This window comes from Bombina bombina, chromosome 9 (assembly GCF_027579735.1).
Source record: "Bombina bombina isolate aBomBom1 chromosome 9, aBomBom1.pri, whole genome shotgun sequence".
In the NCBI taxonomy this organism is placed as follows: domain Eukaryota; kingdom Metazoa; phylum Chordata; class Amphibia; order Anura; family Bombinatoridae; genus Bombina; species Bombina bombina.
This window is the reverse complement of record NC_069507.1, coordinates 83,903,295-83,930,055: the sequence shown is the minus strand read 5'-3', so window position 1 is coordinate 83,930,055 and position 26,761 is coordinate 83,903,295. Positions and strand designations below refer to the sequence as shown.

Sequence of the window (26,761 nt, the reverse complement as noted above, 5' to 3'; positions counted from 1 at the left end):
TACCAACTGCAGAGTATAAAATATTTGAGAAGTTGCATTTTCGGGTTTATTTGTGTATCTGAAGTAGCTGGGTTTGTGCTTTGAAACCACAGCCTATTACAATGGGTTGAGCTTCAGGTAATATCAGATCTCATTATGTTATCACTTTTATGTACACAGACTTGCTTCCTTATCTTATATTTGTCTGGAACACCAAAGCTCAATACATAGAGAGAACAATGGAACATTATCATTTTATTACTTAACTATCATGCATCCCACTGAGAGTGTAATCTCTTCTGCTGGCTGTGTTTACTTAGGCTTGTCAATAGCCTATACGCCAGTATCAAAACTTTCAGTATAGGTTGGGAAACCACAAGCTAAATCAGCTATTTCAAATGCTGAAATATGAGTAAAGGAGCTACTTGCAACCAATTTAATACACTCTAGCAGGTAAAAAGGATCATTGGGAATAATTTAAAGGGGAGAAAGTTTTTGGGTGAACTGTCCCTTTAAATTCACTAATAGATTCACATTTTGCATATGAAATTAGTTACTATTTTTTATCTTGAGGCGTTATCAGAAATCTGAGTTTAATTTGGCCCATGGCCAATTCTGGTATTAGTGACCGTCCTTCATACAAAAAAAAAAAAGTTTCTGCGTCCCTGCTATAAACAAATAGACTGAAACGGTCTTATGTCTTTGATTGCAAGTGGGTAAAAAAAAAAAAGTAAATTTCTGTGAATTTTCAAAGTATTAATAAGCTTCTGGTAATCATATTACTGCTAATTCATATAATCCATTTAAATATCACACTGAAATATCAATCAGTCCTTAGGCAAATGGTTTTAGAACAGGTTTATTCTTCCTTATGACGTATAAAAAGACATGCACAAAATTGCTTTCTAGTATGCAGTTACTTTACAAAACTCGATGCAAAAAATAGAACCTTTTTGTTTCCATTAATAATTTAAATAACTGAGAACTATGGAGGGAGTAATATTTTTTTATCAACAAAGAAATGGTTTAGACTTGTACATAGTTATTGAAAAACATCTGAAATATAATTTCCATTTTTTTTCTCATGATTCTTATACCGGGAAATGTATATTGTTGCACCCTACTGACATTAACCAGAGAAAACTGCTCACAGATTCTATAGAACCCAATTCCTCTTGCATGGTTTAATTGTCGTCTGACTTCTCAGTTTAAAAGTTATTTATTAATGACCCAAAAACAGGTCATAGATGATCTTCAGAAACTTAAAATTCAGAAAGAGAAGCGAATATGAATTACAAAATAATTACATAAACCATTTATTCTTCATGCTTAGTCATCATATTGCCTTGCTGTTTCATGATCTTATCAGACTTCAACGTCTCTATGACATTCTCCCTTTTTGCAGTCACTTTTCGCATTCTTGTAGCCCTCTTTTTCGTACGTCGAATAAGATCTTCGCGCCCAAGGTCTATCATCTGTTCCTCCCAAGAACTCATTTCGTTTTCGTAACGTATCTTGTCATCTTCAGCAAGTTGAACATAAGTCTGCAGAAATATTCTTATTAAACATGTTTTTAAAGGAACATGCTAAAACAAAAAAAAGCTTTAATTTAGGTACAATAATACATAAATTACATTCTGTTATTAACCTCGAAAAATAGGGGTTAATTCACATACCTAAAGGACTGTTTGTTTCAATCAGGAGCGGCAGTGTGTTGTGGTTTTCAGACAGTGATTGGTGGCTATGTGCATATGCTGATTCTAATTGGCTCGCCGATCATCTGTTGATCAAGAGCTGCAACTTAATTTCAGGAATGCAAAGGGCTGGTCATAAGGAAGGGCAGGATTTTCAACCAGAACCCCAGTCTCAGCTTTATGTGCTTGTGCCAAGAATGTCCATTAATCTTGGTCTGTTTTTAATCTGTGGTTTTAGTAATCTATATTACAAAATAAATGGCTAATTTAGAGATAGTTTAGTAAAAACACAAAAAAAACAAAAAACAACTGATGTTTTAGATAGAGCAGGCAATTTTAAGCAACTTTCTAATTTACTCTTATTATCAATTTGTCTTCGTTCTCGTGGTATCTTTATTTTAAAAAGCTGGAATGTAAGCTTAGAAGCTGGCACATTTTTTGTTCAGAACCTGGGTAGCATTAGCTGATTGGTGTCTAAATGTAGCCATCCAATCAGCAAGCCAAAAATGGGCCGGCTTCTAAGCTTACATATTCCAGCTTTTAAAAATAAAGATACCAAGAGAACGAAGACAAATTGATAATAGGAATAAAATAGAAAGTTGCTTGAAATTCCCTGCTCTATCTGAATCATGGAAGTTTAATTTTAAAACTATACTATCCCTTTAAGATGAGATCCTGAAAGTGCGCTTTTACCCAAAGCTGTTGAAGCTCTGGCATATGCAAGTACCTTTCTTTTCGGCTATATTCTAATTTAATTTAACATTTTTACACTATGAATATTATTTTCTCTCTGTTCTTTTTGAGAAAACCTGGTTTGGATATCAACTTTGAATACCCAATTAGTGAAGATTTGGAAAATTAAATATAATAATTTTTACTACACAGGTTTTGATTTACATTGGTGTAGGTGGTTATTTATGCATTATTTTATTTGTTTTGTGTTATTTAATCCCTGTATTGTGATATATATATTTTTCATTTTCCTACAGTTACCCAAAAACTCTCTCTTCTTTAATTGATTCCCAATGATCCATTTTACATGCTGGAGTGTATTAAATTGTTTACAAATGGATCCTTAGCCTTTATATAGACACTTGAAATAGTTGATTTTGCCTGTAGTATCCCAACCTATACTGAAAGCTTCTATACCTAGGTATAGGGTATTGAGAAAACTATGTAACACAGCCAGCAGAAGAAATTACACTCACAGTGGGAGGTGGAAGAGAAAGCTCTGAAATATTAATTTTCAATTGTTCTTTTTAAGTATTGTACAGAGAGAGAGATAAAAAACAGAATTTATGCTTACCTGATAAATTACTTTCTCTTGCGGTGTATCCAGTCCACGGATTCATCCTTTACTTGTGGGATATTCTCATTCCCTACAGGAAGTAGCAAAGAGAGCACACAGCAAAGCTGTCCATATAGCTCCCCCTCTAGCTCCACCCCCCAGTCATTCGACCAAAGGTTAGGAAGAAAAAGGAGAAACCATAGGGTGCAGTGGTGACTGTAGTTTAAACAAAAACATTTTTACCTGACTTAAATGCCAGGGCGGGCTGTGGACTGGATACACCGCAAGAGAAAGTAATTGATCAGGTAAGCATAAATTCTGTTTTCTCTTGCAAGGTGTATCCAGTCCACGGATTCATCCTTTACTTGTGGGATACCAATACCAAAGCTTTAGGACACGGATGAAGGGAGGGAACAAGACAGGTACCTTAAACGGAAGGCACCACTGCTTGCAAAACCTCTCTCCCAAAAATAGCCTCCGAAGAAGCAAAAGTATAGAATTTGTAAAATTTGGCAAAAGTATGCAGTGAAGACCAAGTCGCTGCCTTACAAATCTGTTCAACAGAAGCCTCATTTTTGAAAGCCCATGTGGAAGCCACTGCTCTGGTAGAATGAGCAGTAATTCTTTCAGGAGGCTGCTGGCCAGCAGTCTCATAGGCCAAACGGATGATGCTTTTCAGCCAAAAGGAAAGAGAGGTAGCAGTCGCTTTCTGACCTCTCCTCTTACCAGAATAGATAACAAACAAGGAAGATGTTTGTCTGAAATCCTTAGTTGCTTGTAAGTAGAACTTTAAAGCACGAACTACATCAAGATTGTGTAATAGACGTTCCTTCTTCGAAGATGGATTAGGACACAGAGAAGGAACAACAATTTCCTGGTTAATATTCTTGTTAGAAACAACTTTAGGAAGAAAACCAGGCTTGGTACGCAAAACTACCTTATCTGCGTGGAACACCAGGTAAGGTGAATCACACTGTAAGGCAGATAATTCTGAAACTCTTCGAGCAGAAGAGATAGCTATCAAAAACAAAACTTTCCAAGATAACAACTTAATGTCTATGGAATGTAAAGGTTCAAACGGAACCCCTTGAAGAACTGAAAGAACTAGATTCAAACTCCATGGCGGAGCCACAGGTTTATAGACAGGCTTGATTCTGACTAAAGCCTGAGCAAACGCTTGAACGTCTGGTACCTCTGCCAGACGCTTGTGTAAAAGGATAGACAAAAGCAGATTTGTCCTTTTAAGGAACTAGCTGACAATCCTTTCTCCAGTCCTTCTTGGAGAAAGGACAATATCCTGGGAATCCTAATCTTACTCCATGAGTAACCCTTGGATTCACACCAACAAAGATATTTCCGCCATACCTTATGGTAGATTTTCCTGGTGACAGGCTTTCTAGCCTGAATCAGAGTATCTATAACTGACTCAGAGAAACCACGCTTTGATAGAATTAAGCGTTCAATCTCCAAGCAGTCAGATGTAGAGAAACTAAATTTGGATGCTTGAACGGACTCTGTATTAGAAGATCCGGCCTCATTGGCAGTGTCCATGGTGGGACAGGTGACATGTCCACTAGGTCTGCATACCAAGTCCTGCGTGGCCACGCAGGCGCTATCAGAATCACAGAAGCCTTCTCCTGCTTGATTCTGGCAACCAGACGCGGGAGGAGAGGTAACGGTGGAAAAACATAAGCCAGATTGAAGGACCAAGGCGCTGCTAGAGCATCTATCAATACCGCCTTGGGATCCCGGGACCTGGACCCGTAGAGAGGAAGTTTGGTGTTCTGACAGGACGCCATCAGATCCAACTCTGGGATGCCCCATAGCTGAGTCAGCTGGGCAAATACCTCCGGGTGGAGTTCCCACTCCCCCGGGTGAAAAGTCTGACGACTTAGAAAATCCGCCTCCCTGTTGTCTACTCCTGGGATGTGAATTGCTGAGAGATGGCAGGAGTGATCCTCCGCCCACCTGATTATTTTGGTTACTTCCGTCATCGCTAGGGAACTCTTTGTTCCCCCCTGATGATTGACGTAAGCTACAGTCGTGATGTTGTCTGACTGAAATCTGATGAATTTGGCCGCCGCTAGTTGAGGCCATGCCTGAAGAGTGTTGAATATCGCCCTCAGTTCCAGAATGTTTATCAGAAGAGAAGAGTTTCTTCCCGAGACCATAAGCCCTGAGCTTTCAGGGAGTCCCAGGCAGCACCCCAGCCTAACAGACTGGCGTCGGTCGTTACGATGATCCACTCTGGCCTGCGGAAACATATTCCTTGAGACAGGTGATCCTGAGACAACCACCAGAGAAGAGAATCTCTGGTCTCCTGGTCCAACTGAATTTGAGGAGACAAATCTGCATAATCCCCATTCCACTGTTTGAGCATGCATAGTTGCAGTGGTCTGAGGTGTATCCGAGCAAAAGGGACTATGTCCATTGCCGCAACCATTAGACCGATTGTCTCCATGCACTGAGCCACAGATGGCCGAGGAATGGAATAAAGAGCTTGGCAAGTAGTTAAGAGTTTTAGCTTTCTGACCTCCGTCAGAAATATTTTCATTTCTACCGAGTCTATCAGGGTTCCTAGGAATGGAACTCTTGTGAGGGGGGAGAGAGAACTCTTTTTGATGTTCACCTTCCACCCGTGAGACCTCAGAAAGGCCAATACAATCTCCGTGTTAGACTTGGTTCTTTGGAAAGTTGACGCCTGAATTAAGACGTCGTCTAGGTAAGGCGCCACTGATATGCCCCGCGGTCTTAGAACCGCCAGGAGGGACCCTAGCACCTTTGTGAAAATTCTGGTAGCAGTGGCCAACCCGAAAGGAAGAGCCACAAACTGAAAATGCTTGTCCAGAAAGGCGAACCTGAGAAACTGGTGATGATCTTTGTGGATAGGAATGTGCAGATACGCATCCTTTAGATCCACGGTAGTCCTATATTGACCCTCCTGGATCATTGGTAAGATTGTTCGAATGGTCTCCATCTTGAATGATGGGACTCTGAGGAATTTGTTTAGAATTCTGAGATCCAGGATTGGTCTGAAAGTTCCTTCTTTGTTTGGGAACCACAAACAGGTTTGAGTAAAACTCCAGTCCTTGTTCTGCAATCGGAACTGGGTGGATCATTCCCATTGTATGTAGATCTTCTACAAAGCGTAAAAACGCCTCTTTCTTTGTCTGATCTGTAGACAGACGAGAAATGTGGAACCTTCCCCTTGGAGGAGAGTCCTTGAATTCTAGAAGGTATCCCTGGGCTACAATCTCCAATGCCCAAGGATCGTGTACATCTCTTGCCCAGGCCTGAGCAAAGAGAGAGAGAGAGTCTGCCCCCTACTAGATCCGGTCCTGGATCGGGGGCTACCCCTTCATGCATTCTTGGTGGCAGCTGCAGGCTTTTTGGCCTGTTTACCCTTATTCCAGCCCTGGTAAGGTTTCCAGTTTGCCTTGGGCTGTGAAGGGTTACCCTCTTGCTTTGCAGCCGGAGAGGATGAAGCGGGGCCATTTCTGAAATTGCGAAAGGAACGAAAATTAGCTTTGTTCTTTGTTTTAAAGGCTTTGTCCTGAGGGAGAGCATGGCCTTTTCCCCCGGTGATATCTGAAATAATCTCTTTCAATTCAGGCCCGAATAGGGTCTTCCCTTTGAAAGGAATGTTCAAAAGCTTGGATTTAGACGACACATAGGCCGACCAGGACTTTAGCCATAGCGCCCTGCGCGCCAAAATGGCGAAACCTGAATTTTTCGCCGCTAACTTAGCTATTTGGAAAGTGGCGTCAGTGATAAAAGAATTAGCTAGCTTTAGAGCCTTAATTCTATCCATAATTTCCTCATATGAGGTCTCCGTCTGGAGCGAGTCTTCCAGCGCCTCAAACCAGAAAGCAGCTGCAGTAGTTACAGGAATAATGCAGGCAATAGGTTGGAGAAGAAAACCTTGTTGAACAAAAATTTTCTTAAGTAAACCCTCTAATTTTTTTATCCATAGGGTCTTTAAAAGCACAACTGTCTTCAATTGGTATGGTTGTGCGTTTAGCTAGTGTAGAAACAGCCCCCTCCACCTTAGGGACCGTCTGCCACGAGTCCTGCATGGGGTCAGGATATGGGAAACATTTTCTTAAAAACAGGAGGGGGGACAAAAGGGACACCTGGCCTATCCCACTCCCTAGTAACGATATCCGCAATCCTCTTAGGGACCGGAAACGCATCCGTGTAAACAGGGACCTCTAGGTACTTGTCCATTTTACACAATTTCTCTGGGATCACCAAAGGGTCACAGTCATCCAGAGTAGCTAATACCTCCTTAAGTAAAACACGGAGGTGTTCTAGTTTAAATTTAAAAGCCAATGTATCTGAATCTGTCTGGGGAGGAACCCATCCTGAATCAGAGACTTCTCCCTCAGACATCAAATCCCTCGCTCCCACTTCAGAGCGTTGTGAGGGTATATCGGATATGCTACCAAAGCGTCAGAATGCTCATAATCTGTTCTTAAAACGGAGCTATCACGCTTTGCAGGTAACACGAGCAGTTTAGATAAGAAGGCTGTAAGAGAATTATCCATGACTGCCGCCAAGTCTTGTAATGTAAAAGGGTTAGACGCACTAGAAGTACTAGACGTCGCTTGCGCGGGCGTAACTGGTTGTGACACTTGGGGAGAGGCAGACGGGCTACCCTCGTTACCTTCAGTCTGAGAATCATCTTGGGCCACATTCTTAAGTGCAACAATATGATCTTTAAAGTGTATAGACATATCAGTACAAGTGGGACACATTCTGAGAGGGGGTTCCACCATGGCTTCTAAACACATTGAACAAGGATTTTCCTTAGTGTCAGAGATGTTTAACAGACTAGTAGAGTACACAAACAGGCTTGGAATCACTTTAATCAAATAAACACAATTTGAAAAAAACGTTACTGTGCCTTTAAGAGATAAAACAAGCACACAATTTTACAAAACGGTGAAAAATGCAGCAAACTTTCTGAAATTTTCACAGTATGTAGCTAAAGCCTTAATAAGATTGCACCCCGAGTTTCAAGACAATTAACCCCTTAATTCCCAAACCGGAGCAGCCTAAAGCCAACACCTGGTTAAATCACTACAGCACCTTGCCACAGCCTTGCTGTGGCCCTACCTTCCCTTAGGGATCAGATTTGGGGGAATATAGCTTATTTTAGGCCCTCAAACATCAGCAGGACCCTCCATGTGAAACAGCATGAACTTATCTGCAATTCTAAGTGCGCATCTGAGGCAATTAGGCCCCTCCCACTCTACTCCGGAGCTGTGAGGCCTAGTAAATCACTCCTAAGTGACTAAAAACCAGCCATGTGGTAATAACCCCAGAAAAAAAAACCAAAAGGGCTTTCAAAGTGTCTTGCAAAACGATTTTTCCTTAGCCAAACAATCGATTGCCCTGAATAAGTGTCAACCAGTATATTAGCCCTATTATGTAAGCATTCAATTCCTTACTAAGTCTGTGAACATAGCTTACCCTCCCCTCATGGGGATCTTGTCAGTCTTCTAGCATTATCTCAGTCTTGTCTAGAAATAAATGACTGAACATACCTCATTGCAGTCAAGCCTGCAAACTGTTCCCCCCAACTGAAGTTTTCTGGTGGTACTCAGTCCTGTGTGGGAACAGCAGTGGATTTTAGTTACAACATGCTAAAATCATTTTCCTCTCAGCAGAAATCTTCATCACTTTTCTGCTAGAGAGTAAATAGTACAAACCGGTACCATTTAAAATAACAAACTTTTGATTGAAGATAATAAAACTACAATTCTAACACCACATTCACTTTACACTCCCGAGAGAGACCCTAGTGCTTAGAGCCAGCAAAGAGAATGACTGTGGGGTGGAGCTAGAGGGGGAGCTATATGGACAGCTTTGCTGTGTGCTCTCTTTGCTACTTCCTGTAGGGAATGAGAATATCCCACAAGTAAAGGATGAATCCGTGGACTGGATACACCTTGCAAGAGAAAAGGAAATCATTTGAGTGATAAGATGAGATTTGATCTGTCAGCAAGCCAAGCCTATTATGATGGTCTGTGGTTTCAAAGAGCAAATCGAGCTATTTATGTTGCAAAAAGAAACATAAATGAGCAATTTCTACTTGGCTAAATGTTCATGATTCAGATAGAGTATGTAATTGTAAACACCGTAAAAAGTATAAATATAAAAAAAATGTGCTTATTTTGTTAGTGGAAGTAAATTTTAGAGACACCTGCAAATACTGTGCATGTGCAAGTATTCACGGAATATGTGTATATGTATTTGTGATTGGCTGATGGCTGTCACATGATACAGTGAGAATGGAAATAGGCATAACTTTAAAATATGTCAGTCTGATATTCTATTGCATTGTCTTTTTTTTATTATGCATCTGTTAAAAATGTATTACTGTATTTACTGGTCCTTTAAGTGCAACAGAATTTCTTTTTGTTGGATGTATAATGTCAAATAAGAGTTTATATGGATTCAATATTTTGATTCTTTACTAAAAGTTTATCTATTTGAACATTTCATACAGACTCCTGTAAATCTACATGTTTTAAATAAAATGATGTTTATATCACAGTTCTCTTAAAGAGCTTTCAAAATCATGTATGGATGCTCTGTATCTATGTATGAAGTATGATATTAACACAACAAGGGTATTTACAGCTACTGGCAACTGTAAACATGCACAAAATAAATAAAATATGCTAATAATAATACCTGTTTTTGTGAATTGGGTAGAATTTTCCAATCATCTCGTAAGCTCTTCATCTTTGACTAAATGGAAAAAAAATAATATATATCTCAATTGCATTTGTAATATGATTTGGTAGCAATCTGCAATAAGGAAAATAACATCTTAAACCATATTTCTTTAATGAAACAAAAACTGATCTAACGCCATCTTTTTAGCATGAGTACACAAGCGTCAAAATATACACTATATGCTTTGAAGCAACTTGGGTGATATTTTTCCCCCAGAAATGTTATTGCAGCAAGAGAAAATTTGTAACTGTAAATGAACTGACAATGCATAAAAGTAGGGCTGAAACAACTAAGCGACTAAATCGATAATGACAATCGTCAGTCGATTAGTTGGGCTGCTTGCAGCACGCAGCGTGCATGTGTAGAGTGAGGAAGAAAGGAAGGCGCGCCGTGGAACAGTTCACTTCACTCGCACTGCGCTGTGGTAAGGTAGGTCTCCCCCCCCCCCGGTTATCTAACTTACATGCTTAATACACATGCAGGCTGCAGCATGTCAGATCGGTCCTGTAAGAGTGCGGCCGTTTGTTGGGAAGGGCAGGTTGAGAAGGGCTGTGTAGGTGGGGACATCAGTGACTTATCCTGCGCATCCAAGCCTTGTTAGATCACGCGCAGCACGCAGGGCGGCTCAGGAAGGTTATAGTGCTTGATAGCACTCGGCAGTGAGACTTGGGAGTGCTGCCAAGGTAAAGAGCTGTGTGAGGGAAAGGGACACGCTGTGTTAAAAGCTTAGGTCTCAACATAAGAAAAAGTTTGCAAACTTATGTGCTAACAGTGACCGGCATGTGCAGGTACCATATTTATTTATCTCTCAAAAATCTAACATGGTGCCTGCAGATGCGGTCACTAAGTTAGCACACAAGTTCGCAAACTTTTTCCTACGTTTAGGCCTAAGCTTTTATCACAGTGTGCGCCTTTCCCTCTCACAAAGCTATTTATCTTAGGGAGATAAAAACAGGCCATGTGTTGGGAAGGGCTGTGTGGGCAGGGGCATCAGGGACAGTAACCATTAATTTATTCCAGCGCTTAGAAGTCTTCTTAGGGCGTACTGGAAGTTACTTTTTTTGTTTAAAATAAAATAAATATATATTGAGCTTGGCTGAATGGATTGCAGATCCTGCAATATATTTTCTTAAAAAAAGGAAATTTATGCTTACCTGATAAATTTATTTCTTTTTCGATACGATGAGTCCACGGATTTCATCCTTACTTGTGGGATATCGCCTCCTGGTCAGCAGGAGGAGGCAAAGAGCACCACAGCAGAGCTGCATAAATAGCTCCTCCCTTCCCTCCCAACCCAGTCATTCGACCGAAGTTAGGAAGAGAAAGGAAAAGCCAAGGTGCAGAAGTGTCTGAAGTTTAACAAAAATTGAATAACCTATCTCATAGAACAGGGCGGGCCGTGGACTCATCGTATCGAAAAAGAAATACATTTATCAGGTAAGCATAAATTTCCTTTTCTTTTACAAGATACGATGAGTCCACGGATTTCATCCTTACTTGTGGGATACAATACCAAAGCTATAGTAAACGGATTAAAGGCTAGGGACAAGACAGGGAACCTAAACGGAAGGCACCACTGCTTGAAGAACTTTCCTCCCAAAAACAGCCTCAGCAGAGGCAAAAGTATCAAATTTGGAAAATTTGAAAAAAGTGTGAAGAGAGGACCAAGTTGCAGCCTTGCAAATCTGTTCAACAGAAGCATCATTTCTGAATGCCCACGAAGAAGCCACAGCCCTAGTGGAATAAGCCATAACCCTCTCAGGAGGGTGCTGCCCAGCAGTTTCATATGCAAGACGTATGATACTCTTCATCCACAAAGAAAGAAGAAGCCGTAGCTTTCTGCCCCTTACGTCTGCCAGAAAAAACTACAAACAAAGAAGAGGACTGATGAAAGTCCTTAGTCGTCTGAAGATAAAAATTCAGGGCCCAAACCACATCTAAATTGTGAAGAAGTCTCTCCTTCTGGGAAGAAGGATTAGAACACAAGGAAGGAACAACAATTTCTTGGTTAATGTTCCTATCCGAAATGACTTTAGGAAGAAAACTTAAATTTTGTTCTAAACACTACCTTATCTGAGTGGAAAATAAGGTATGGAGATTCGCATTGTAACGCCGAGAGTTCTGAGACTCTTCACGCAGAAGAAAGAGCAACCAGAAAAAGAACTTTCCATGATAGCAACTTGATATCTAAGGAAAACGGAGCCCCTTGAAGAACTTTGAGAACTAGAATAAGACTCCATGGAGGAGTAACTGGTTTGAACACAGGCCTGATTCTTACCAAGGCCTGACAAAAACATTGAACATCTGGTACACCTGCTAGACGTTTGTGAAACAAAAATGGATAGAGCCGAAATTTGACCCTTTAGGGAACTAGCAGATAAACCCTTCTCCAGACCTTCCTGGAGACAAGACAAAACTCTAGGAATCCTAACTCTACTCCAAGAGTAGCCCTTGGATTCACACCAATAAAAGTATCTATGCCAAATCTTATGGTAGATTTTTCTAGTTACAGGCTTAAGAGCCTGAATCAAGGTCTCTATGACCAGATCAGAGGACCCACGCTTGGATAAAATTAAGCGTTCAATCTCCGCGCAGACAGCTTCACAGAAGCTAGATTTGGAAGAAGGAAGGGACCCTGAATGAGAAGGTCCTTCCTCAACGGCAGTCTCCAAGGTGGTAGAGATGCCATCTCTATCAGGTCCGAATACCAAATTCTTGGAGGCCATGCCGGTGCTATGAGTATCCCCAACGCCCTCTCCTGTTTGAGTCGGGCAATTACCCGAGGAAGAAGTGCAAATGGAGTTAACAGGTATGCTAGATTGAAGTTCCAAGGAACCCGCCAGAGCGTCTATTAATTCCGCCTGGGGGTCCCTGGGTCTCGACCCGTATCTCAGAAGTTTGGCATTCCTTTGAGACTCAATCAGATCCAACTCCGGCTGTCCCCACTTGAGGATCAGTTTAGAAAACATCTCCGGATGGAGTTCCACTCCCCCAGATGGAACGTCAGTCTGCTCAAGAAATCCACCTCCCAACTGTCTACTCCCAGGAAGTGGATCGCTGACAGGCAACAAGAATGGGTCTCCGCCCATTGAATTATTTTGGATACTTCTGTCATCGCTAGGGAACTTCTTGTTCCCCCCTGATGATTGATGTAAGCCACAGAAGTTATATTGCCCGACTGGAACCCGATAAATTTGGCCGCGGCTAACCGAAGCCAGGCCAGAAGCGCATTGAGAATCGCTCTCAGTTCTAGAATGTTTATAGGGAGAACTGACTGACTGAATCCAAAGTCCCTGAGCCTTCAGGGAGTTCCAGACAGCTCCCCACCCCAGAAGGCTGGCGTCTGTTGTCACAATTTCCCAAGTCGGCCTGCGAAAACAGGTTCCCTGGGATAGACGTTCCAGAGACAACCACCACTGAAGAGAATCCCTTGTCTCCTGATGTAGAGTCATCAGAGGAGACAGGTCTGTATAATCCCTGTTCCATTGCCTGAGCATGCTTAGCTGTAGAGGTCTGAGATGGAACCGAGCAAAAGGGATGATATCCATTGTCGCCACCATCAGCCCAATTACCTCCATACATTGAGCCACCAAAGGCCCGGAGAGTGGACTGAAGGGCACGACAGGTATGTAACAACTTTGTTTTCCTGACCTCTGTCAGAAAAAGTTTCATCGACAGGGAATCTATTATGGTCCCTAGAAAGGTTACCCTTGTACTTGGAAAGAAGGAACTTTTTTCAGATTTATCTTCCACCCATGAGTACACAGGAAGGATAATACCAGGTTGGTATGGGATCTGGCTTGTTGAAATGATGGCGGTTGAATTAGAATGTTGTCCAGATACGGCGCCACTCCAATACCCTGCGGTTGAAGAACCGCCAGAAGAGTATTTTCTAAGAATGCAAACCTTAGACATTTGTAATGGTCCCTGTGAATAGGAACATATAGATATGCATCCTTTTAGGTCCACTGTGGTCATGAACTGACCTTCTTGAATCAGTGGTAGCATGGAACGTATAGTTTCCATCTTGAAAGACGGAACTCTTAGAAATTTGTTTAGACTCTTGAAGTCCAAGATTGGTCTGAAGGTTCCCTCTTTTTTGGGAACCACAAACCGATTTGAGTAAAAACCCAGACCCTATTCCTGTGCTGAAACGGGAATGATCACTCCCCTGACAGAGAGATTCTCTATGCAACGCAAGAACACCTCTCTTTTTATCTGGTCTGCAGATAATCTTGAAGGCAGGAACCTGCTGATAGGGGGAAATTTTTTGAATTCCAATTTGTACCCCTGGGACACTATTTCTAAAGCCCAGGGATCCTGAACATCCCGCACCCAAGCCTGAACAAAAAGGGATAGTCGGCCCCCTACCAGATCCGGCCTCGGATCAGGGGCATGCCCTCCATGCTGACTTAGTTCCAATTTCAGGCTTCTTGGCTTGCTTGGGCTTCCAAGAAGGGTTGGGCCTCCATGCAGGCTTAGGTTGTTCCTGCTTGGCGGAGGAAGAGGAAGCAATTCCTTTGTTATTACGAAAGGAACGAAAATTAGTCTGTCATCCTTTAAGTGTAATCTGAACAAGGTCTTACTCTTGTAAGGAACAGTAAGGAGCTTAGTCTTAGAAGACACATCCGCGGACCAAGGCTTTAGCCATAAGGCCCTGCTGGCTAGGACCGAAAAAAGGGAGTTTCTGACTGAAGCAACTCATTTAGATTGTCTAACCAGTAAGCCACCGCACCCGTGACGGTAATAATACAGGCAGTGGGTTGCATCAGAAGTCCCTGATGTACATAAAGTTTCTTAAGTATACCCTCTAATCTTTTATCCATAGGGTCTTTAAACAAACAGCTATTTTCTATGGGAATAGTGGTTCTCTTAGCCAGGGTGGAGATAGGGCCCTCCACCTTAGGAATAGCCTGCCAGATTTCTTTAAAAGTATCTTCTACTAGGAACATATTCTTAAACATAGGTGATGGAGAGAAAGGAATACCAGGCCTCTCCCATTCCTTAGTGAGTATTCCCGAAGTCCGCTTGGGAACTGGAAAAAACTCTGAAAAGGCAGGAATATCAACATACTTGTCCAACTTGTTGGTACCTGTAGAAGCCACAACTAGCATGTGACAACAGTATCTAGTGTAAGTAAAACCTCCCTTAATAGCATACAGAGGTGTTCCAGCTTAATCTAAAATTCACCACCTCTGATATCTACTTGAGGTATTGAATTCCCTGCATCTGAAATTTCCTCTTCAGATATACCTTCCCAACCTGAGGAGGAAGGCAATGAGGGTTTATCGGTAGCCTTTGCACCCTCACTTATAGATTGTCTAACCTTCCTTACGACTACCCTCTTGTAGGGGGGAAAAGGCCGACAACGCATCACTGATAGTAGATGACATAAGGGAAGCTATGTCTTTTAGAGTGATTGTGGGCGCTAAAGCAGGAGTACAGGACACTGATTGAGCGGGCGTAATAGATTGAGACGTATGGGGAGAAAGCTCTTTTGAGAAGTATCTATAGTAAAAGGCTTTGCTCAGTAAAAAGCAATTCTCTGCCGTTTTCAGCAATCTTAATGCATGAGGGACAAAAAGGGATTGGTGGTTCCACATTAGCATCAAGACATAAGGAGCAAATAGAGCTCTGCAAGTCTCCTGGGTCCATATTGAAGCACAATAAACACTGAAAACAAAAAAATATTTTAATCAAAAAGCGTTACTGTCACTTTAAATTTTAAAAACGTAACTTTTTTACTGCAATAAGAAAAAAAATGTTCAAAACAATGTGTTTTATACTCCAAAATGAAAAATAATGCACCCCTACACCTCAGCAGTCTTGCTGAGGCACCTACCTGACCCTCTGACCGCTATGATATGAACACTGTCACTCTGGATCGATAAGGGTTAAAAACGATGCAGCACAAAAACGTAACACTGTCCTAGAAACCTGCTTGTATATTTTAGTGAAGCAGTGATCCTGAGAGGAACTCCGTTAAAACCTTGTACTGCTAGGCTAGGCCAAAGGAAAAAAAACGGCAATAACTAGGCCACGCCCCTTTGTGGGCGTGTCTAACCATCTATCTCACATAGGAAAAAAGTTAAACATTAGCCATGTGGGAACCACCATTAAAGCTCGTCTCCCAGCCCCTGTAACATGCTGGCTCATACTCTCCCTCTGAGAGAATAATGTCCCAAGTGCTTATAATATAATGCTATAAGCTTACTGTGTAAATTCTTTATGAAGTGTAATAAAGTGCTCCATTTTTCTCAGATTAGGGGGAAAAAAAGCACTTACCTCATGTTGATGCCTGACAGCCAAGGCAGTTCAGCCAGTTTGAGGAGTTCCATCACTCCACATGGACCTCTGAAATTAATGAAATTCCTGATACAAGCTCCTCAGGATTTTCAAGGTTAGGGCAGCAATACTGTATGGGAGGCGCAGTGAGTTTAAGTATGTCTCACAAGTTCCCATTGCTTTAAAGCCACCAAAGCTCTTTCAACAGACTGAAATGGAACACAGCTATACCCTAGGACAAAGCAGTATTAACATATACTGCAAAATAAAATAATAAACTCTTGACTGAAGAATCTATAACTAACACCTCACTTTGCCTCTTCCCATCACTAACACAGGCAAAGAGAATGACTGGGTTGGGAGGGAAGGGAGGAGCTATTTATACAGCTCTGCTGTGGTGCTCTTTGCTTCCTCCTGCAGACCAGGAGGCGATATCCCACAAGAATGAAATCCGTGGACTCAACGTATCTTGAAAAAGAAAGTAATATTCCCTCCCTGGTAGTCTAGTGGGAATCATTTGGTCTGCACATTTGTCTGGTACACTACAGGGCAACCATACTAATTGCTACTCCAATTTCCAGCTCTCACAGAGACACCTACACAGAAATCATGTTCATTCCATTTTCTGTCCCACATCTGTTAGGTGAGAAAATCTCCCTGATTGAGCCAGATAATCATAATTGTTTTAAAGCACCAAATAAATTGCATTAAGGGGGAAATGTACTGTAAAAAGTAGTAGTTTCCCCATGTTTTTCCAATTACTAATACCAGCTGCAGAGTTTAAAATGCAAGGAAGGAAGATTATACATTAGGTTTCTATTTGTATATAGCAGTTCCTGTTAATTATACCCACAACCAAATAAAATGTGCTTAGCTTTTAGAGAGAGCGGACCAAGAGAGTCCTTATCTCATTTCTCACCATTTACTTGCAGAGACCAATACTTAGAGTAGAGAAAATCAGAAAATTGAAAAGGAACATTTTAGTACCTCTCTGTTTATGTTACAACCCCACTGGGAGCATAATCATGATTAAATCCCATGTAAACCTAAACTATTTTTAAAATAATATTGGGAAAAATAAGTCGTTTAGTTTTTGGTTTTCTGGAACTTGAAACAAGTCCACATCTGCTCCAATAATATTTTTATTTATTTTTTGTGTTTTTTTTTTTTTTAACCAATTAAATCGAAAAAAAAAAAAAAAATTGACCAAATAATCGATTATGAAAAATAATCATTAGTTGCAGTCCTACATAAAAGCATAAAAAAAAAAAATATGATGTGCTAATATATGATATTTAAAGCAGACCAAAATGGTGTTCAAAAGATGGAATTGAATGCTGCAGTCAAAGGGCTCGATTTATCAGCTCCGACTCCAGGTTCTCACAAGAGAACCTGCAGTCAGTATTTATCAAGCAGCGGTCATGAGACTGCTTCTTCCTAGCCTCTTCTCCATCTCTTAGGTGGAGAATTTCAATCTCCCCAGTTTCGTCCGACCAGGGAGATTGACAGCTCCTGCCTGCGTGTGATTGGCTGTGCGTGGTGTTGCACAAGAGTGCATAATAGTGCTCTTGTGCAATGCTGAATTCTGGCAGCAGGTTGCTGCCCGCCAGAGGCGAGCTGGGGCAGGCAGGGGCAAATATGTACGCCCCTGTCCGCCCTAGTTTGATAAATCAAGCCCAAACTGTCCAATACATTTAACAGGGCATGTTGTAATCACTCAGTCTTTCAAAATGAATTTGTCAAGGTTTTCATTTTCAAATAGATTGGAATGGCTTTGAATTACAAAACCTATAAGAAAAAAAAAAAAAGGAAATTTATGCTTACCTGCAGCAAAGAGCACCACAGCAAAGCTGTTAAATATCACCTCCCTTACCTCCCAACCAAGTCATTCGACTGAAGTAAAGGAGATAAAGGAAGTAACAAGGTGCAGAGGTGTCTGAAGTTTATAATAACTAACAACCTGTCTATCAAAACAGGGCGGGCCGTGGACTCATTGTGTCAAAAAAGAAATAAATTTATCAGGTAAGCATAAATTTCCTTTTCTTTTCAATGACACAATGGGATGATGTCCATTGCCGCCACCATCAGCCCGATTACCTCCATGCACTGAGCCACTGATGGCCAAGGGGTGGACTGTAGAGCTAGACAAGTATTGAAAATCTTTTGATTTCTTGACTTCTGTCAGAAAAATCTTCATTGATAGGGAATCTATTATTGTTCCTAAGAAAGATACCCTTGTGTTTGGAACCAAGGAGCTCTTTTCCAAATTTACCTTCCAACCGTGAGATCGCAGGAAGGATAACAAAATTTCCGTGTGGGATCTTGCTTGTTGTAAGGATGGCGCCTGGACCAGGATGTCATCCAGATAGGGCGCCACTGCAATGCCCTGTAAACTAAGCACCGCCAACAGCGATCCAAGAACCTTTGAGAAAATTCTGGGAGCTGTTGCAAGGCCGAAAGGAAGAGCCGCAAATTGGAAGCGTTTGTCTACAAAGGCAAACCTTAGAAACTTGTGATGATCCTTGTGAATAGGAACATGCAGGTAAGCGTCCTTTAAATCCACTGTTGTCATGAATTGACCCTCTTGGACCAAAGGAAGAATGGAACGAATAGTTTCCATCTTGAAGGAGCGTACTCTGAGGAATTTGTTTAGACTCTTGAGATCCAAAATTGGTCTGAAGGTTCCCTCTTTTTTGGGAACCACGAACAGATTGGAATAAAATCCCAGACCCTGTTCCTGTATCGGAACAGGAACTATCACTCCCAGGTCGGAGAGGTCTCTTACACAGTGTAATAACGCCTCTCTTTTTGTCTGGTCTACAGATAATCTTGAAAGCAGAAACCTGCCTCTGGGAGGAAAACTTTTGAACGCTAGTTTGTATCCTTGGGACACTATGTCTACAGCCCAAGCCTGAGCGAAGAAGGAAAGTATGCCCTCTACAAGATCCGGTCCCGGATCGGGGGCAGACCCTTCATGCTGTCTTAGATTCAATAGCAGGCTTCTTGGATTGTTTCCCCTTATTCCAAAACTGATTGGGTCTCCATGATGGTTTAGACTGTTCCTGTTTGGAAGCGGAAGAGGAAGAATTTCCCTTGAAATTTCTAAATGAGAAGATGACCCTTACCTCCCGTAATATCAAAATTTATTTCCGTCAAGCCAGGTGCAAACAAGGTCTTCCCCTTGTAAGGAATCGCTAAAAGCTTAGAGGATACATCCGCAGACCAAGGTTTTAACTATAAGGCTCTGCAAGCTAGAACCGAGAAACCTGAAATCTTTGCTCTCAGTATGATAACTTGAAGGGAAGCCTCCGTAATAAAGGAATTAGCCAATTTAAGAGCTTTTATCCTAATAGCATCAGACAACGCATCAAACCAATATGCTGCCGCACTGGTGACGGTAGCAATGCACACACCTGGCTGCCACTGTAAACCCTGGTGTGCATACATCTTTTTGAGTAACCCCTCTAATTTTTTTGTCCATAGGATCTTTAAAAGCACAACTATCCTCTATGGGTATAGAAGTTCTCTTAGCCAGAGTGGAAACCACTCCTTCCACCTTGGGGACTGTTTGCCAAGCCTCCTTGACAGAGTTGACTATGGGGAACATCTTTTAAAATATAGGAGATGGAGAAAAGGAGATACCCGGCCTCTCCCATTCCTTAGTAATGATCCCAGAAGCTCAGTCTGGAACCGGAAAGACATCTATCGAGGAAGGGAACTCTAAATATTTATTTGTTAAGCTTACTGGATTTCTTAGGATTAATAACGACCATGGAGTCGTTGTCGTCCAATGTAGCTAAAACTTCCTTAAGTAGTAGGAGGAGGTGTTATAGCTTAAACCTGAAAGATACCAATTCAGTATCAGTAAGAGGGATTACACTGTTAGAATCTGAAATTTCACCTTCAGATGCTACTACAGTATCCTCCTCCTCAGGCTTCTGGGAGGGGGCATCCGTAAAATAGCAAGAACTATATCAGAAACCTTGCTTACTGACTGTCTGATTTTCCTCTTACGCTTTCCCTGCAACATTGGAAAAGCGGAAAACGCATCTGAAACTGCAGAAGACATAAGAGAAGCGATGTCTTGTAAAGTAACCCCAGCAGGAGCTATAGAGGAAGCGCAGGGAACTGCATGTGAGGGCAGTAAAGTTTGGGACGCTTGAGGAGAAAGCTGCGGCATATATTGAGTATTGTCAGACTCCTGAACAGCATCCCCTATAGAAAATGATGGCTCAGCAAAAAGTCTCTCTATAGTTTAAAGTCCGCTCAATACATGAGGAACAGAAAGGAATTAGTGGTTCCACATTGGCATCAAAGCATAAAGAACAAGTGACAGCTTGCAAGGACTCTTGGTCCATCTTAACTCACAACTGATCACAAAAATAAATAATTTTTAAGCAAATTAGAACTGAACAAAAAAAGTTACCGTCTCTAAAAAATTTTAAAAAAACTTTAACTTTTTTCCTTTTGAACGTATGTAAATACAGTAATACAAATAAGCCCTGCAGATCACCTCTACACCTCAGCAGTACTCTGCTGAGGTGCCTAACTGTCTGAAGAAATCAACCCTCTCTGCTTAGACTGGAGCCGTTCCCACTAACAGTACCAGAACTCTGCAGTCGCTAGTTGGCACTCATCTAATTCACCAAAGATGCGCAGTTGAATATGCTAACAAGCGCTTCTTCCGACTAGATGCGCAGTAGAATTAGCTAACAAGCTTCTTCATCCAACTACCAGGAAGAGGAAGTAAGAAAGGGCGCGCAATGCGATCTCCTAGTACCGTCCATCGTGGGGGTCGCCAAATCCTGTCATCTCCCGGTCGTGCATATTATTAAAAATGCTGGGAGATGAGAACCACCATAAGTCTATGCTTTCTACATCCAGCCCCAGTGCCTGTTACTGTCCACATATGCCTCCTGACAACATAGGAGCTTTGTGCCATAAAGTGTCCCATATCCCATGAGTCTCTATTGTCCGTTGTTGTAATCAAGTGCATAACTTTTCTGAGTCCTTGTCCCCCAGATAAGTCATTTACCTCATAATCTGCCCGACAGTAGGGCAGCTCCCAGGTTTCAGAGGTCCTCTCCCTCACATGGACCTGTGACAAAAGAGAAAGGACTGAGTAAGATCCCTCAGTTTTTCAGAGTTAAGGCAGCGTCAGTATGGGAGGCGCAGTGAGAATTATGTCCCACCAGTTCCCATCGCTTAAAAGTCACCACTGCTCTACTAAAGAGACTGATATGGACAACAGCTACATCCTAGGACAAAGCAGCACAATCCTGTACTACTTTAAAAAATAATAAACTCTTGAAATAAGATCTTTTTCTAACACCTACTTTACCACCTCCTTGCTCTTAAAACGTAGGCAAAGAGAATGACTGGGTTGGGAGGGAAGGGAGGTGATATTTAACAGCTTTGCTGTGGTGCTCTTTGCTGCCTCCTGCTGGGCAAGAGTGATATTCCCAATAGTAATTAGATGATCTGTGGACTCACCGTGTCATTAAAAAGAAAAAAAAGCCATCTGAATTTTGATGGACTGGGATAAACAACATAATACTCAGCTGATGACAATATATTTAGTCAATTAACACCATTGAAGTTTTAAAAGTATAGGCAGTGCAAAATCTTACTCTATTTATTTAAATGTTTAATGATGAATTCATAGATTTACTTAATTAATAAACTACTAATTTAGATAAATTCTGTTACATTGAACTGAATTTTAAAAATTAGGCTGGTTTTGTTTCCATACAGTTTTTTTTTTTTTTTTTTTTTTTTTTTTTAATACTGACAAATCTATAAACTGTTGTACATGCTGGTGAAAATATTGAATATAATTGTGAAAACAACAAAATTGGTACATATTAGCGAAATAAATTGCAATATCTATTGGATTTAGGGAACAATGTGGATAAACAAGTATAGAAGTGCAAAGTACTGTCTTGATTCTGGAGAACAGGTGCCGCCAAACATTTTATAGAGTGGGTTGATCACCAATTTCTAGATTAGCAGCAGCCTTATTAAAATTATACTCATACTTATGCTAAACAGAACTCCTCGAATATAATAAAATTAATCAAATTTTTTGATTGGTAAAAAGTACCAAAGCTAAACTTTTTTCAATGCATGTCGCACAAGTTATCATGAATTTATGCAATTATTGTTGCATTGGAGAGCTTAAGTAATATTTGTAAACAACAGAAAATGTTATAATAATATTGCAAAGTATTACACTGCCCCCCTCCCAACTACTTCATAACGCACCCGGATGGCAAACTTTTCTGTGGACAAAACTGAAGATTACATTTAAAATCCTGGATTATAGCTATAAAATATTTGAATATAAAAAAAGAGAAAATTAACACATTTCTATTAGATAGATATATAGATTTATAGATAGATATATAGATTTATAGATAGATATATAGATTTATAGATAGATATATAGATTTATAGATAGATAGATTTATAGATAGATAGATAGATTTATAGATAGATAGATATATATATATAGATAGATAGATATATATATAGATATATAGATAGGAGATATATATATATATATATAAATAAATCATACAAAGAGAGAATCGCTCTACCAAGTACGAACAGCAGCTCATCAGCTAGTTCTATGGCGATTTACCACCCAGGAGCAGCCTCTTTTACACCAGTGTGCTTTTCACAGAGGAAAACTTTTCTGAAGTATATCATTCTGATCTCTTTGTATGGAAATTAATATGACCCTGGGGAAGTCTCCCTATAGGTGAAGGGGGAAATCAGACGTGGACTCCTTGACCAATGTGCTTAGAGGAATGTGGCTGCACCTCACTAACAAGGCCCATAGGAGGCCGAAATGATGGTTTGGGGTTGCCATGTTCCTTGTTCAGGAGAGAATTGCCTGGTATTTCGAGGCTGGACTGATCTTACTTGGCGAGATCAGACTGATATGCTTCAGAAAAGCACACTGGTCTAAAAAGAGGCTGTGTAAACATACTGCACCCAGATCTGGCTTTTTTGTTCGCCCCTTCCCTCTTCTACCCATTTCAGATTACACTGAGATCTCCATGGGGACACTCTGTTACAATTTTGGAATAAGGCTGCAAGAAAAGTGGATCTAATCCTCATCTATATAAAAGATTGACTTTCTTCTTTTGTTTTGGTTTTGCTTTACCCCAATACAATATAGAGGAGGACAGTGTTGACCTTTTCACTGCATGCTAAATAATAGATAAATTTTATTTGTATCCACAAACGTATTGTGACACAGTAACAATGTGGGTAATATTTGATGTAAATGGTCACTCTGTTAACAGTGTGGTAATTGTTTTCCCAACTTGTTGAGCGTTGATACTTTGAGTGCTTTCAATATATACATCTCCTGAGAAGAAATGCCTAATAGTAACATATTAGATAAATATTTGCTGAGCTTGATAAATACTACAAATAGTTGTATAAATGTTTGACACTTTTAACAACATTATTTCTTTCATTTCAGACCAACATCGGGTTTTTCATGCACTCAAAAATTATTAGAAATGTGAAATGTGCTGTATTTATTTAAGATGCAATACAATAACAGGATGTTGAATGCTATGATTCTGGGGAGAGCAAATGATTGACCGTGTAATTGCCTAGTGGTATGATTGCTAGAAACATGCTTGTATTTGGTATTAAAGTAATCAGAAAAATGACATATTATCCCATCTATAATTAAAATTGTAAATGATTAATACAAGGAAGTAAAGTAGTTTAAATAATCACTTTATAAGGATGTATTAAATTGTTAGCAATATTGATGATGAGATCTGCATTTGCGGTTGTTTGCTGCCCCCTAGGGGATTAAAACGAATTGACTGTTTAAAGCATATGCAAATCCAAATAACCAATCAATGCTCAGCTCTATTAAGGGCGGATCAGGGACAAGCAAAAGGGCCTATCAAAATCTTGTGGGAATGATTAAAGAAACGTGGGAGGAATTCTTTATTCTTGGATATAAAAGGTCCAGACCGTTTACTGCACAAAAGACAGACTAAAAGAAGCATTAACTTTTGGAGAGAAAATACATAGGCTTTGGTGCCAAGCATATTCTCTGCCATTTTTGGAGACACTTTTTTCTTGAACAAAGAAAGATTAACAATTCTTAAAGTCTATACCTGTGCACATTGTGAGTAAACCATCCATAGATGACCCACAAGAAACTCTGGAATATGAAACACTGATTTGCTTATTTGGGTAAAGTATGTAATTTGATATTTGAAAGCAAATACATTCATTATTGTTACAATCTAATTCCAGTTAGTAAATTTAAAAGGGCCCAATTTGTATTTTAAACTTGTGTTTCATAATCCTGCGTAGTCTAAAACTAATCATTAATGCTAAGTAATTTATCTTTGCAAACATATAAATATATTTTAGAATTTGTCTTAATTGTAGATAATTAAGAATTCATTTCAGCTCAGATAAATTGGCATAGGAGTTGGTTGTTTGCACAAATAATTTATACAATTTCTGATGTTTTAAATTTGAGTTATATAGGATCAATTGTGGCTAAGTAGCTTAATTATACTGGTCTAAATGTTAGTGGCTCATATCTTGGTATCTCATTGTGGTATTTTAATGCAATTCAATTGTGAATAAGGTTAATTCTAAAGGTAGATTTGATTTGCTTTGTAAAGAATATTGTAACAGTTTACGCTTTTATAGTTTGATTCATAATCTGGTTCCTATAAATATAATTCATTGGGTTTATAAATGTAACTAATATAAAGAATTTAGGAATTTACATTAATTTTAACTGTTTTGTATATGCATTTTATTGGGGGTTTGTTTTAAAGAATAATTATTAAATATATTGTATTATAACCCGGCCATATACTGACATACATACATACAGACACACACATACATATATATACACTGCACAATTAATAGCATGATGCAATTAATCACGATTTAAAATATGACACCATAGAAGTACGCAATTTTTAACCCCACCCTTTATGATGTGTATGAGGGTCTCGTTTAGGCTAGCCCTCTGCTGCCAAGTAAACCTGGTAAAAAAAAAATTAAAAAAAAGCAGCGCTGACTCGGGTTACTCAACTTCCAGACATGCCACTAACAGCGGTACGCACATGGAGGCCGTGTTGTCAGTGGCATGTCTGGAAGTTGTTTGAGGGTTTCTCTCACGCCTTACAATATTTTCTTTAATGGTCCGCTAATAGCCTAATCAGAGATGTACCCCCAGGCCTGCAGCAAAGATCTGTCCCCTTGGGTCAGTGTTTCCCAACCGCGGTCCTCAAGTACCCTCAACAGTCCTGGTTTTCATTATAGCTGAACTAGAGCACAGGTGAAATAATCAACTGATGGATGAGAGCAGGTTGGATACTGATCAAACACGACCAAGGAACAGCACCTGGGAATCCGAACAGGACACAGCAGACTCTTCATATGACATCAAATTGATTTAATAAGCACCCAAAATAACAGAGTACATCAAGGCAAAAGTGCAAGGTCAAACATGTTTCGTGGTAATCACATATACTTCATCAGTGACCTGTAACTAACAAATAAAGGCTATCTCCATATATACTCTCTATACCTACCCTCCCCCTTACTAATTAATTACCATTATCTCAAACACCTGAGAGACATAAGGTCTCTCACAAGTGAATAATAAAAAGGATGGGGAAAAAGGGGAAAAAGAGATACAAAATAAATTATGCAATAAAAATAGATGCATAATAACAATCTCCTACTTATTTCTTAAAACAAAGATCAGAAGATATATTTTGAATAGGAACAATTAATTTCAATACACATCTATATTGTGAGAATACTATAAGTGCTGATACAAAGTATGCATAGCACATGCATTAATAACATAATTGCTGATGTAAATATATCTAACACAATTTCTAAAAATAGATCTACAAGAAAACAAAAAATGTTTTTACTATGCTATACATATCATTGTGTGATATATAAAAATAGCATGAATGCTACATGTATACATATGCTATACAAACAGTTTAACATCCCAATCAGACTTCAAACCATTTGGCACCCGTGTATCCAAATGGAAAATCCAAAAGACCTCACGTTGTCTTAGGATTTCTTCCCTGTTCCCCCCCTCTGGGGTGTCTTGGAATAACTTGTATGCATTGGAATGTCAAAAGTGAGCTATCAGCATTGTGATAATGCAGGGAGATTGGAGTGGTTGACTCAGGGTCATCAATTGCTCTCAGATGTTCAAGAAATCGATCCTTTAGAGCTCGTGTAGTTAAACCCACGTACTGTTTATAGGACTCCTTGCAGGTCAAAAAGGTACACCACAAAACAAGAATTACACGTGGAATGTTGTCGCATTTGATAATTCTTACCAGTAACCTGTGAAGTAAATTCAGTGCCAAAAATGGCATATGAACAAGACTTACATCTCATGCTGTTGCATTTGTAAAAACCTGGCTTCAAAGAAAGCCAGTTGGGCTTTCTTTGCCCTGGTAGCATGGATGGAGATAACATGTTCCCTAAGGTTTTAGCTTTTCTAGACACAAAGCAGCAACCACTGTTCACAATCTCCCTAAGTCTATCATCAGTTTCCAGAATAGATAATGAATTTCTAATAATTCCACAAATTGTGTGGTATTAATTACTGTACGTGGTAATAAACTTAGGTCGATTTCTCATATCTTGTGACTTTTTTCTATGAATGAAAAGTGAACTTCTGTCCTGAAGGTCTACTTGTTTTTTAGTTTCCAACAAAGTTTCC

The 26,761-nt window shown here is 40.1% G+C and overlaps 1 protein-coding gene across 1 annotated transcript in view; it reads right to left on the bottom strand.

Annotated features, from left to right (window-relative positions):
• Window positions 1-822: 822 nt before the first annotated feature.
• TFAM (transcription factor A, mitochondrial) overlaps window positions 823-26,761 on the bottom strand; it is a 53,243-nt gene continuing 27,304 nt past the window's right edge. Inside the window, exons 6-7 of the mRNA XM_053692236.1 lie at window positions 9,664-9,720; window positions 823-1,523 (exon numbers count right to left, since the gene is read on the bottom strand). Coding sequence (XP_053548211.1) covers window positions 1,296-1,523; window positions 9,664-9,720 — 285 coding nt within the window. The 3' untranslated portion in view covers window positions 823-1,295. The remainder of the gene's footprint in view (window positions 1,524-9,663; window positions 9,721-26,761) is intronic.